This window comes from Silurus aristotelis (assembly GCF_946808225.1).
Source record: "Silurus aristotelis genome assembly, chromosome: 11".
Classification (NCBI taxonomy): Eukaryota; Metazoa; Chordata; class Actinopteri; order Siluriformes; family Siluridae; genus Silurus; species Silurus aristotelis.
In genome coordinates this window covers 6,217,646-6,231,171 of record NC_139584.1, presented here as the reverse complement: position 1 = coordinate 6,231,171, position 13,526 = coordinate 6,217,646, and the positions used below count along the sequence as shown (strand labels likewise).

Sequence of the window (13,526 nt, the reverse complement as noted above, 5' to 3'; positions counted from 1 at the left end):
CAAGCCAAATATAATACAAAAGGTGTATTCAACCATGGGGAAGGAAGTGACAAATTATATACAATATTTACATAAATAATCAATAACAAAAACATAAATAATCCCACAGGAGAGCGGGGCGGGGAGTGGCGCTAAAGAAAGCAGCTAAGCAGCGCACACTCCTAGCTAGTGTCTCTATACATAACATTGTCTACGTGTTGCAAGATGTAAGTCACGTGACATACTACCTGCCCCAACACTCCTGGGGAAAATGCAAAGGTTGTTATCAGAATATAAGCACTCATGAAACAGGCAAGATAACAACAGCCCACTTCAACAGGGTGCAAATCAAAAGGTGCTCTCCTGAACATTCCTGCAGTCCTCTTTTTAAACCCCCAGCAGCAAACCGGATTGGCCACAAGAGCAGTCACGTGACAAACGATGATTACTTCCCCAGCCAATAGCAGTCCACATGGGGAGGAACCTTAAGAGAATGACAGGAAGGAGAACCAATAGAGAGAGAAAAAAACCCACACAAACGGACATCTACTGGGACGTAACACTATAGTTACACTAGGTATATTTAACTCAGTTCAAAAACAAAAACATAAACACAGTAGAGTAGTCTTTTAATGAAACTCTTAAAATGAATAGTTTAAGGTGCAGTTGCAGAAGCATCAGTTGTGTTTATCAATGCTGGTACCTTGTGTGAGATATCAGGTTATACATTTTTTTCTGGATGTACTGCTAAGTGATGTAAAATTTCCAACCTGCATTTGTTAATGCAATTAAAATGGCTGAACAGTGTTACTGTTTTTATGCTTCGTAGGACTCCGACTTTGAAAATGCAGAGTCGTGGCTACTAAAGTCACTGGAATTTACATCATCAGACCTGAAAATGCAGAAGCCTGTGACCCACCATCGGAAGTTGGTCTCATTGTTGAGGGAGTGAACGTTTTTCATAATCTTGGCAATGTAACCAAGGCTTGTGTTCTTCTTTTGGGAGCCTTGAATCCTGTGACATTTAATTTGTGTTTTTGGTTTTAATACTTTACCATTTTTAATGTTACCATTGTTGATTGCCAAAATTTAAAATTTGCAGCTTTTTGGGGTATGCTGCCAATCTTGAGCAGACTGATGTTTTATTGTTTTTAAAACTGTGAATTTTAAATTGTTCATGGTTGTACAGAAGAGTTGTAGTTAAAAAACTAGAGGACAGTTTTAATGTTACCTTTAATAATGGTTTAAAAGATCTGAAATAACATAAATGGAGTTCGGCAGCATTTCTGGCCATTTTGCTTAATTTCAACTGCCATTCCATTCATTTAATGTATTATTTTTATAAGTCAAATTACTACTTTTTCTTGAAGGAGGTTGCATTTTGGAAGATCTTGTGAAGTCTATTGTTAAACACAGTGGTGGACAAATTACCTTAGGTAAAATATGACTCCAGTAAATGTTAAAATGCTCCCTTTAAACTTTCACTTGAGTAAAAGTACAAAAGTATTTGCCTTTAAATGTATTTAAGTATCCAAGTATTATGATTTATTACGGCTATAATGTTCCTATTATCATTTTTAGCACAAAACTCTCAATCAACTCAGTTTATGTGAAAAGACTCTAATGTTACTCTCAGCACACAAATCCACCAATAGAATGATTTTAATGAGTTAAACACTGATTGATATCTAATAAATTATCATGAGGGCAAAACCTTTTTTTTCAAATACTTTTGCTTTAAAAAAAATCTATTTATTCCTCTCAAAATGTTCTGCTTTTTGTTGAACTGATGCTGAACTGTTTGTTGGTGATAAGTAGATGCCACCAAGCCAAGGGTTTTAGCTTAAATGATGCTCTTGGTGAATCACGCCATGACCCAACATCTCCCCATTGATTAGTTTCAGCTTTGAAAAGCTCCTCTCTGCTTCAGCTACCGTCATTGGATGAATAAGACATATTCTCAGAGCAGTCCACAAATCTGGAGACATTTCTGAGAAATCCATTTTATGTATAAATATTTTATGTATAAATATCCCACATTTATTGCACAATTAAATTCATATCATTTTGTACAATTGATCAAACTCAGAACCAAAAACCATAAAACTCCTTAGCTAATTAAAGCCATAAAATACATATGATACAACATCTATATCTGTATAATATATGCAAATGAGCAGTAATAAATAAATAAATAAATAAAAATTATGTTCGATTTTTTTGGACACCCCATGCCACCCCTCGGCAAGATCTGAAAATGCCACCAGGTCAGCTGCCCAAATTTGCCACTGTCAAGCGGCAATCAAAACAAATTTAAAACAGGGCGCACGCTCTACCCTGATTAGTGGATTGCTGCATGTTTGACCAGTTACGTTTTTATTCACTCACAAATAAAAAGGAACGACTAATTTTGCTAAATGTAGTTAAGTAAAAAAGTAAGATATTTGACCTTGAAATGTAGTGAAGTTAAAGTAAAAGTCTCCCCAAACAGAAATACTTCAGTAAAGTACAAATCTGTGAAAAAAACTACTTAAGAACAGTAACTAATTACATTGACTTCATTGTCCATCACTGATTAAACAGAATGATGTTGTTGTAGTTTAATTGTTTCTAAGGACATGTGAAATTGAAGTTGTTTCATAGTTTTTTGGCAGTTGAATAATTACAAGACCTTGCAAAAAAATAAATATGTTCACCGTATGTATTGAAGGATCATAAAAGTAACATTATCAAGTAAATGAAACATAAAAGTAACAGATCGGAAAGGGTTTTATTTATTGAAAGAAATTGTCAAATTTTCCTGAATTTCTTTTGTTTATACAATTAAATAGAAACTACTCAACATACTTGCATAGAACTACTTGACATTTTTCCAGCATATCATTTATTGAGTGTTTTTTCTCTTTTAAAAGAAAACGTGAATTAAAATATCTTGGCTTGTTCAAAGATTAACTCTCAGCAATTGGTGACAGTGTTTCCATTTCTGAAATAGTTCTCAATCTCCTCTAACGTTTTTCCTTTTGTTTCAGGCACACACTTGGCAGTGAAAATTATGTTCAATACACAGATAGCAGAGAAGAACAGAAATGGAACGTAGAGTCCGAATGATTCCTGGGAGAGGGAAGGGAAAAAAAAGTTATACTAGAAGGTGCATGCTATGACACATTGTGTAACAAACTGAACAATGATCTTTTCTTAACCACGTATAATTCAAATGAATAGTTTTCCGTGCTTGCTTTATTGAGCCTAATGGCAAATTTACCACTGCCTGCATGAAGAACTGTGTCAGCAGAAAAGCTGTGACATAACTGGCCACCACACAGACGCCTGAAACAATGCCACGCACTTTCACTGGCAGGATCTCTGACATCAACAGCCATGTGATAGGACCCCAGCCTACAGCATAACCTGCTCAGAAGAAATACAATTAGAACTTCACTTACACCACCGTGCTGTTGAATTCATGAATCTGATTGGCCAAGGTTAAAATTAATGCAAATGTTTTTTTACTTTGTCGTTTCAATAGGTATTTACATACTGATCTCTAATGTGGACATTTAAAATTAACAGATTTTTTTAAACTAAATTGTTTAGATCAAGAGTCTCCAGTGCTTTGAAAAGTCAGATGTAAACCTGCAGAAGGGTCTACAGGGCACAGCTTTGCATTTCATGGTTTCTTGCTTTTGCTGAGAGGCTGCTGTTATTTGTTTTTGATATTTTCTTTTCAAGGAATTCAAGGTTCTTTTTACTTGTCACATGTACATTGCAGCACAGTGAAATACTTTCTTTGCATATCCCAGTGTTGTTAGGAAACTGAGGTCAGAAGGCAGAGTCAGCCATAATACAGCACAGAGGGATAAGACACCTGTTCAAGGGCCAGAAAGTGACAACTTGGCAATGCTTGGATTTAAACCGCAAACATACCGATCTGTAACCCAGAGCCTTACCCACTGAGCTACCACTTCCCCCATACTGTTCAAGTAGCATGTGACCTCCTACAGCATTTTTTCCACCACACACAGTTTAAATATTAGCATCATCCAAGTATATTGGTGGTCACCAATAGATCAGTTAAGACACTTAATGTTCATATCAAAAATTAGAATGGAAAGTGGTGGCTCAGTGGTTAAGATGTTGAACTTCTGATTAGAAGTTTGTGAGTTCATATCCCAGCACCAACCAGTTGCTATTGTTGGTCCCAAGAGCAAGGCCCCCTTCAACCCACTATTCAAATAAGTCTAAGTAGCTCTGGATAAGTCAGTTTGCCAAATGCTTTAAAGGTAATATGGTTGTTGCCTGATTTTGTGGTATCTTCATCCATTTTGCAATGCACAACTGTCTGCACAGTTTACTCAGAAAAAAAGTCCTTAGAAACCACAATTCTATATGTGGAAGCTCCTTATTTCTGAGAGAGGTCTGATGAGTTGATAGGAAGTCTATGGTAATTCAAAAAAACACTAATTGAAAAAAGGCATGATAAACAGAAAAGGGTCTCAAAGGACCTTCAGAACAGGAATCTGTGGCTATAGTGAAAACAAGTTCAACAAAGTTATTTAAACTGTACTGTAAATGATTGTGGTATTAAAGAAATGTCACACTCCGGTTGAGTTTATTTAATTACATATGTAGCATAATGGTCTGACGTCATCTAGTCAGCTGAGGCTGATTATGCTCATTTACCTGCCTATAAAGTCGTTTTGGTTTGTGTTGTGTGTGCGTTTGCGCTTTGTCCGCGAGCGAGCCGAAGTGCTTCCGGGTTTACGTGTGGATGGTGGCAAGGTAGGAGCTGTTGGCAGTGAATGTTTTGTAATATTATGGTCTCACACTGGGTCTTTATGAAATAATTTCATTTAAGGGTGGACTGAGGAGCTTTGTGGGGAAGCCGCTAAGTGTTTAGGAAGACGTGCTTAAAAAACGTCTGCATCCGTGCCCAGAGGTGGCAAAAGTACACACATCCATTACTTAAGTAGAAGTACAGATACTCATGTTTTAAAATACTCGGGTAAAAGTTGAAGTACTGATTATACCTTTTAACTTAAGTAAAAGTAAGGAAATCTTGGCTCTGACATGTACTTAAGTAAAAAGTAGTTATTACTTCTACCTGTTTTAGCTGTTAACTGGACCTCACATCATATTAATATTTGACAGACAGATAGAACGAACATTGTCATTGCATAGTACAGGTACACAGCAACAAAATGCAGTTTGGCATCTACCAGAAGTGCAAAAAGTAGCAATCGTGCAAATAGTGCAGATAAATATGTAGCATATGTACAGCATGTGATAGATATGTAAGCATATGTACAGTGATTAAATATAAAGGCTATATCAGTGCAGAGACGTGTGGACATCATTAAGAGCCTTTGCTATGTTTCCACACGGACAGTTAATGAGGTGATACCGGAGAAACTGTACCTCTTCCAGTCAAGAAGTATATATATATTATATAAAATCATAGACATTTTACAGGTTTGAATGATTTATTGTTTTTTTATCTGTACGATCAATAAAGACAGTCATTTATGTTCGTGTCGCCATTATGAGTGAAAAACCCACAAAACGCCACCTAGAGGATTAATTGTGTAAAACATGGCGGATTTGGTGTTTGATTTGAGACTTTGTGCAAAAATAGAGCAAAAGTTTACTGATTAAAATAATTTTTCGGTGGAATTTTATATCTAAGTAAAGAAAGGACGTCGTGAATAAGTATGTTTTGCTGGTGGGTTTTTTTTCGCCTTTCATATTTATTTATTTATGTATTTACATTTTTTTTTATATAAAAATGGTAGAAACAGAAATGTGCGCTGAATTGATAGCGTGTTAATAACATTTAGTGCTGTTTAAAATCATTTTAATTTTGACAGCCAAATATAAATATATTAATACAAAACGAATTAAAAATGTTGTTACCTAATGAATGTATCCAGGCTGAAGATCCACATACAGAACACAAGCAGAGAAAAGATGATCATCATGAATGTGTCTGATCTCAGTCATGTTCTCATCACTGACTCCCTCTGTCTCATCCACATTAACCCCAAACTTCTAACTGCCTTCTGCCTGCTGATTCTTATCTTCGTAAAGAGTGAAGGTCAGGACTTTATACACCAGCGGATTGAAAAAGACGCGCAGTAACAGGAAATCGGTTTTTCGGCTGAAATCAGCGCGCAGTAAAAATAAAAAATTAGATATTTCACCAAATCAATGGATTAAAACTAAAGTAACGAGCCGGTTTTAAAAATGTAAGAAGTAAAAAGTGTAAAAATGTAATGAGTAAAAGTAAAAAGTTTTATTTTTAAATAGAAAAATTTTTAAATAGATTTTTAATAGAAAAATCTATTTAAGTACAGTAACGAAGTATTTGTACTCCGTTACTTCCCACCTCTGCTCGTAAGTCATCGTACAGGTATGTGTTGACACTGACGTTATTATTAACGATATATGGGCTTTAACAATCAGCTGATTAGTGTTTTTCCCTATTTAAGGTGCGGGTCAATGTGCAAGGGCTGCTGTAGTGGGCTGCTATAGTGGGCTTTTCGCTTGCTGTGTGGCTTTCCTGTGCTATGTACATCGTTTACACCGCTTTGATGTTGGCTTGACTGTCTGCTTTTTCCGACTGCAGCTGCTCCACGCTACATCATCTGTGCTCTGCTTTGCCTGCTTCGCTCTGCTTTGCCTGCTTCGCTCTGCTTTGCCTGCTTCGCTCTGCTTTGCCTGCTTCGCTCTGCTTTGTCTGCCTCGCTCTGCTTTGTCTGCCTCGCTCTGCTTTGTCTGCCTCGCTCTGCTTTGTCTGCCTCGCTCTGCCTCGCTCTGCTTTGCCTGCTTCGCTCTGCTTTGCCTGCCTCGCTCTGCTTTGTCTGCCTCGCTCTGCTTTGTCTGCCTCGCTCTGCTTTGCCTGCTTCGCTCTGCTTTGTCTGCTTCGCTCTGCTTTGCCTGCTTCGCTCTGCTTTGTCTGCCTCGCTCTGCCTCGCTCTGCTTTGCCTGCTTCGCTCTGCTTTGTCTGCCTCGCTCTGCTTTGCCTGCTTCGCTCTGCTTTGTCTGCCTCGCTCTGCCTCGCTCTGCTTTGCCTGCTTCGCTGTGTTACTTCCATTTGGCACCAGCTGATTGACATTTTGCTGCTCTTGTATGCTAAGTTTCCAGCGGTAGTGTGAGTAACTGATTTAGAAGTGGCGTGTTACAGGGTAGTCCTTACCTGATTCTTTGTGTTGATTTAATTACTTATTTTTGCATTAGCTTTATTTTGTTTATTATTTTTCTAACCTTATCGGGTTGAGGTTTCCCTACTTTAATGGGAATCCATTTCTTTTGATTTCTATTTTTATTAGTTTGAATTTGTGGTATAATGTTCTTTTTGTTTTAAGTGTAGTGATTTTTCTAATTTCTTTTTTTATCTGTGAAGTGCCTTTCCTCTGTTCATGTGCCTCTGTGAGGATCAAGTAACAAGCAGTTTTTGGGCTGTTGACTGTGTCGAGAGCCAGGCTGTTGTAATGCGATGCTTGTTTTAAGTTGTTTTAAATTACTTTTGTCTTTTCTTTTGCCTTCAGGAGTGGGGTGACCAGTGGCAGCAGATTAGCATCTTGTGGTGGGGGGTTCCTTACCTGATTGCAGTGCAGTGTTCACAGTGAGGTGTGGTGCGTGTGCACGTGTGAGTTCTCTCTGCTTAGGACCCTGTGTGCTCTCTGCTTAGGACATCAGGCCTTCTCCCCTTCTGAAGTGTTTCTTTTCTGTTTTTACTATTTGATGTAGTGAATAAAATTTGATTATTTTAAATAGTTTTTGTTATTTACTCAGCTCTGGTCTGATACCTGACCCAGTCGTGACGAACCTGTGCCTTAAGGTTGAGGGCAGTCCCGGAAATAGCCGGGAAATAGTCGGTACAAATTATTAGTTGGTAACGCCGCAGTTGGCGTAGCCGGTACAAATTACAAGTTGGCACTGCCACACATACAAACCTTTTGATTGTGGGTTTTATGGTCAGGCTGTGGTGTAACATTTCATTTCTGTTGGGAAACTCACCTAGAACTGTAAAAATGATGCTCATGAGAGGGATAAGTGTGCCAGAGCTTAACTCAAAGCCACTCATGGCTCCGAATGGCTCTCTTGCAGACAAGGCTTCACCGGTTACATTCCTATTGCATGGTGTTTTGTGGGTATATACTCCCAGTACCATCATGGACAGATACATTATAAATGCTGAAAAGGTATAGTGAATGTTTATTATTTGGGCCGTTAAAAAAGTAAAGTATTTTTATTAGTGATGTTTTGACTGGTTCACGCAAACCTGATGCATGGAGCAGAGATTTCCTGCCAGTTTTGTCCATTATACAGGCTGCAATCAGAACAGGGAACAATCTAACAAAACCCACTATGGCTGCGTCAACCTTGGGTTCCTTGAATAGTATTCGGAAAATAACAAGACATTAGCTCAGTGGGCAAATAGTATAGACACAAGTGTCTTTTGTTTTAGTTGTTTTTGTATGTGACTCACCAGTGAAACTGCTGTTTTCTCAAAGATTGGCTCCATATAAATCAAGATGGGTGTAATACCTGTCATTTGCTGCAGGATTCTCATAAACACAGAGATCAAGATTGGTTTGAGGTAGAATGACTTCGTAAAATCCGAGCAGCGCATTCCGCCCCGCTAAAACAGGATTACATTTTGTTAATTACCTGTTAACCCTAGGGGTATTCATCTAAAGCTCCCAGAAAATAAGAAATATATCCAGCTATATGAAGCATAAGTGTACGTCATCAACATTTTATATTTTAATGATTCAATTATTAATTAGTTTAATATATGAATAAAACATCAGGAGAGACTATGGAATAAATATGGGAAAATCCTGAGCTCAGGATTATTCCAGAAACCCTGGAGCTGTAAGATGACATACTTCCTACAGTATGCAGTAGGTTTTACCATATTAATTATTGTTTATATATTATATATTAATAACTGCTTGCTTTTTACCTGGGAAATGACACTTTGTTTAATTTGCTGAAATTCACTTTCGTAGTCTGTATCAGGGCCTCTGAGCCATTGAAGTGCTCTTTTAGCCTCGTCATCTTTGTCTTTGGTAAGGAGGAAGCGTGGGGAGTTTGGCATGAAGCACAGAAGGAATAGCATAATCAGACCAGGAACCTCTCCAGCTACAGCCAGCCACCGCCATGGCAAAACCAAGCCTGTTGTGCAAGAAAGGAAATTCCACTTAGATCCTGGACAGGCAGGTATCACAAAATGATGAGGGTAGTATTCATAATCCTGGTAGAGTCTTATTTTTAACACTTGCTTTACCAGATTGTGAACATTACAATGCCCAGAACATTATACTCATATGTAAGAAAATTCTGTACACCGAAATGCTAAAAAAAAAATACTTACCAAAAGCGTAGAGTACCAGACCTCCAATGACGGTCATGGTCTGAGAGCTGGATCCCAGGAATCCTCTAACACCTGGATGTGAAATCTCAGACACATAGACCTGCAACCATAAAGCACAATAGTTGTTCATTTAAAAACTCCCATTATACAATTTGTGAGAACCAAATGGAGAAGTTTATAGAATTATCTATTTGTTTTTTAGATGCAATTAAGTAAATTGAATGCTTAGATAAATATTGCAATATTTCTGAATGTATACTTTTGTAATGGAAAATGACGCTCCAATTAAATTTTGTATTGTTTATTATCATTTTTTTGTTAAAAAATGTGTATATATATAACCATTTAGAAGTGGAAAATATTCCATTATTCCTGTTTTTGTAACAGAAAGGTTCAGCATGGTATACAAGCCTCTGTGGAGCTGCTTGTATTTGCTAAGGAAGTATTTCAAAAGAAACAACACAGGAATCTGAGACTTGAATCACCAGGAACAGAAGTGTACCTACAGGAATGGAGCTGGCTGTAATGCCGGCAGCGATGCCTGTGAACAATCTGCCCAGGAGAAGCCACAACCATCCCTTAGCTAGTGCCATCACGAAAAAGCCTGCCGTAGAGGGAATTACAGAAATCATGATGCTGTGTTTCCTTCCAATTTTATCATTCAACACCATGGCACTCAAGCCTCCTGCTATAGCGCCGATCGCAAAAACAGACTGTTCAACAAATAAAAAAAGAAAGTCAATTTTATTAGTATTTTATAAATAGTATGCATGACATTTATTGTGCAGCCATAAGAGAGAAAATAAGTCACTGTATTAGACAGTGTCTTCTTTTCACCTTTAATGTGTATTGCATCTAGAAACATTTCCAACAGTTTTTAGAACAGCTCTTACCCCAAACCAGGAAATCTGACCAACATTCATGTGCAGATTAGGATCATCATCTATCTGAAGCTGTGGGATAGCAGCCGAGGGAAATACCATGGCGTATCCAAAAATAAAACTGCCCAAAACAGCTGAAAAGGCTGCAAGATAGAGCCGGCCATTTCTAAGAAAAAAGATTTACAGCATAAATTAAAATCCACACACAGTGTCATCTGCAATTCCACAGGATATCTAAGCTATAACATAGAAAAATGCTGAATAAAATAAATCACACAATGTGAAAAGTCACAGATGGAGCATCTAGTACAAACTCAAATCTAGATTTTTCAGGACTATCAGGCAACACAATACACTGCAGTGACACAGTATGCAGATCTATAGAAAGTTCATAGTATTAGCAAAGAGCATTATGCTCTTATACACAAAAAAGTAAATACTAAAAACTATAAATTTACAGGTAACTGATTTTTCACCTACCATGTAGCACCCACCAACCTTATGCGGTGGAAATTCAATTTTTCAATAATTTGGCTCTCTTCTGTTTTTAAAATAGTTTAATGGAGATCATTGATTAAGATAATTTTAGAAAACAGAACAATGAATATAGGCTCAGTTTACATTGATACATTTGAGTCCATGAATAAAAATGTTATTGAAGTGGACTAATACCACTCCTAATTCACATGCATCTTTGCTACCTGAAATGGCATGGATATGTACAGGTTCTAACCAGAAACAAGAAAAAACACTGTGAGAACTGCAAACCGCAGGTTCAGGAAGTCAGCTCTTGGACTACGTCTGTGCAGAAACACTTCCTCAGCATGACACACTTTCTAGTGCTTTTTTCTATATGTCAAATGCCAACATCCTATGCGAAACCTTTCAGCGCACAGTTTGCTTGTCGTTTAAAAGAAACCCATCATTTTGCACACGGAAAGAAAGCATTACGAATAAAAAATTTTAAAACTCAAAAAAAAAATTTATAAAAAAAAATAAAATGAGGTACAAGACTTATCACGCCAGTTCTGCCCCATACATAATTCAATTTATAGTACAGGTCATCACAAGCCTCAAGATACACAGGGTCACACGGAACCTTGAGCTTGATCACAAGGAACTAAGGATACAGGGTGGGTGATACAATTCCAACCCATCACACAAACAGTGCATCTAGAAATTCTAATCTGTCTTTGAACTGGTGGAGAAAGCTGGAGTACCCATTGGAAACCCCCAAAACACAGGAAGAACTTTCATATTTCACACACACAAATCAGGGGTGGGATTAAAACCTCCACCACAGTAAGCCTGAAGGTGCAAGACAACAGTGCAAACCACAAAGTCAGCACTTGACTTGTTAAACTAAAAAAAAGTGGTACCACTTAATCTGTATTTCTATATGTCTGTATATTATTTTTTTGTGCTTTCTGACTTCCTATTAAAAAAAATAGCCTCGATTTTATTTTTGTTCAATCTTTAGCATTGTATTTCTTTTAATGTATTTATTGTTAGCCAGAAAGCTCTCAGCATGCAGAAATAACACCTACATATATTTTTTTTAATTCCATATTTTCAAATGCCTTGAATTACACTGTAATATTGTAATATATGTAGAATAAATAAAAAAAAAACTACTCAAAACAAAGTATAATCCACATTCAGGAAAAATACTCAGGATTATAAATACACAGGCAGTTAAATACTCATAAAAACATTGAACGAGAACAATCCCACGATAAATACTCTAAATACGCTAAATACAAACACAGAAATACTGTCAATAAAGGTCATTTCCACACAAATAGAGGCACCAAGTTTCACAAATAATACAAGTAAATTTAAATTGTGTTTCTTAATTTTGACATGCAAGAGAAAGAGCGTATAGCATTTAAAGGCAATTATTAATATTTACTGTCCACGAACACCTGATCCCTCCAGCTGTTGCATACCAATGGAAAAATGTAATTATAACAAACTGATGGAACGGAATCCAAATTGATTACTTCTCATTGGAACTGATAAAATCAACCAACTGTACACATTAATGAGAGACCCAAAAAGAGTGAACCACAACATTAACAAAACACTTGATCTTTAAAAAAAAACCTTTCTTAAAACCAAGACAAAACAAAAAAAATATTAAAAACAACTCAATTCAGTTTCATGTTCAATTCTAAAGCAATTTATTCAAGTGAGCAATGAATTTCACTTAAAAAGGTTGTCAAATATACACATTGGGTTTTATCCACAAATTTAAATCAGAACAGCATAACTGCTTTAAATGCAGGTCTAAATGCACTAAAGTTCTGATTGAAACTATCAAATATTCGTCCTATTTACTGAACACTTTTTTCCCAGAGATCCAAACACTACACTGCAACCTACATACAGTAAGTGGTTACAAAGAACAGAGGTAAGAGAGAGAGAGAGAGAGAGAGAGAGAGAGAGAGAGAGAGAGAGAGAGAGAGAGAGAGAGAGAGAGAGAGAGAGAGAGAGAAAGATACCAGCCAATAGCATAAAAATACAACAAAAACAATTTTTTAAAGCAGTGTATATCTGGACTGTGCACATGACAGAATAAACAAATGCAAACAATAGTCTAAAACCAGTAAAAACAGAATTTTCACTATTATCAAATATGTGTAAAATATAAACATTTTGGAAATAGTAATATATATATTTAACTAGACAGAATATCTATCTATATATATATATATAGAGAGATATATAGAGATATATAGATATAGATATATACCTTATTTGGTTGTTTTGCAGTAATGGAGTAGTTTCTGTTGCCATTGCGTCCTGTGTGCCCTCAATCTCTGACTTTCAGTCTATATGGCAGCTTCATGGTATAGAATAAGCTAAAAAGTGAAACCGAGACTATACATGCATCTGACATCATGTACTGCATACAGACCAAAGAGTGGGTGGAGTGAGAAAATACTGAGAAAATCGCACGCTTTTTAACGTTAATGACTGCTGATTGTTTAAGAGGTTTAAGAGGCACGCTTGACGTCTCCAAGTGTGTTCAAAATACTGTATACACACATCTCTCTTCACGAATGTGGCATTGAAAAATGTCATCATTCAGAGGTAAAAGCTTTATATAAAAGAAGATTACATGGTTAAAATATTCATATAAGTGCCCCTTTAATTGGTTGGCTATTAAAGTCTGTTTTTTATTTTAACTATTGTGTCAAACTACAGACGCTCCCCACCTTATTGACTACGCATATCTCCTAATGATGTAAGAGCTATAAATACTATCATATAAACAATAAAAT

The 13,526-nt window shown here is 36.7% G+C and overlaps 1 protein-coding gene across 2 annotated transcripts; it reads right to left on the bottom strand.

Annotated features, from left to right (window-relative positions):
* Positions 1-2,733: 2,733 nt before the first annotated feature.
* Positions 2,734-13,168, bottom strand: LOC310733808 (solute carrier family 2, facilitated glucose transporter member 6-like). 2 transcript variants are annotated; one of them, XM_083555236.1, is made up of 10 exons: positions 12,995-13,168; positions 10,252-10,405; positions 9,865-10,071; positions 9,359-9,458; positions 8,948-9,159; positions 8,468-8,620; positions 8,261-8,369; positions 7,996-8,172; positions 3,242-3,387; positions 2,734-3,090 (listed from the first exon to the last, which is right to left on the bottom strand). In XM_083555236.1, the coding sequence occupies exons 1-10, from the start codon at positions 13,036-13,038 to the stop codon at positions 2,935-2,937; spliced, it is 1,458 nt and encodes a 485-aa protein (XP_083411362.1). In that variant the 5' UTR covers positions 13,039-13,168; the 3' UTR covers positions 2,734-2,934. The 2 variants fall into 2 exon arrangements, with proteins under 2 accessions (XP_083411362.1, XP_083411363.1); XM_083555237.1 differs by lacking the exon at positions 12,995-13,168 and adding an exon at positions 10,720-11,001.
* Positions 13,169-13,526: the final 358 nt, after the last annotated feature.

Coding starts and splice junctions, on each gene's coding strand:
- LOC310733808 (XM_083555236.1), bottom strand. CDS start 13,038: ATGGCAACAGAAACTACTCCATTACTGCAAAACAACCAAATAAG. Junction 10,072..10,251: donor GTCAGATTTCCTGGTTTGGG/GTAAGAGCTGTT, acceptor TTTGTTGAACAG/TCTGTTTTTGCGATCGGCGC. Junction 8,370..8,467: donor AGAAAACAGCAGTTTCACTG/GTGAGTCACATA, acceptor ATACTATTCAAG/GAACCCAAGGTTGACGCAGC.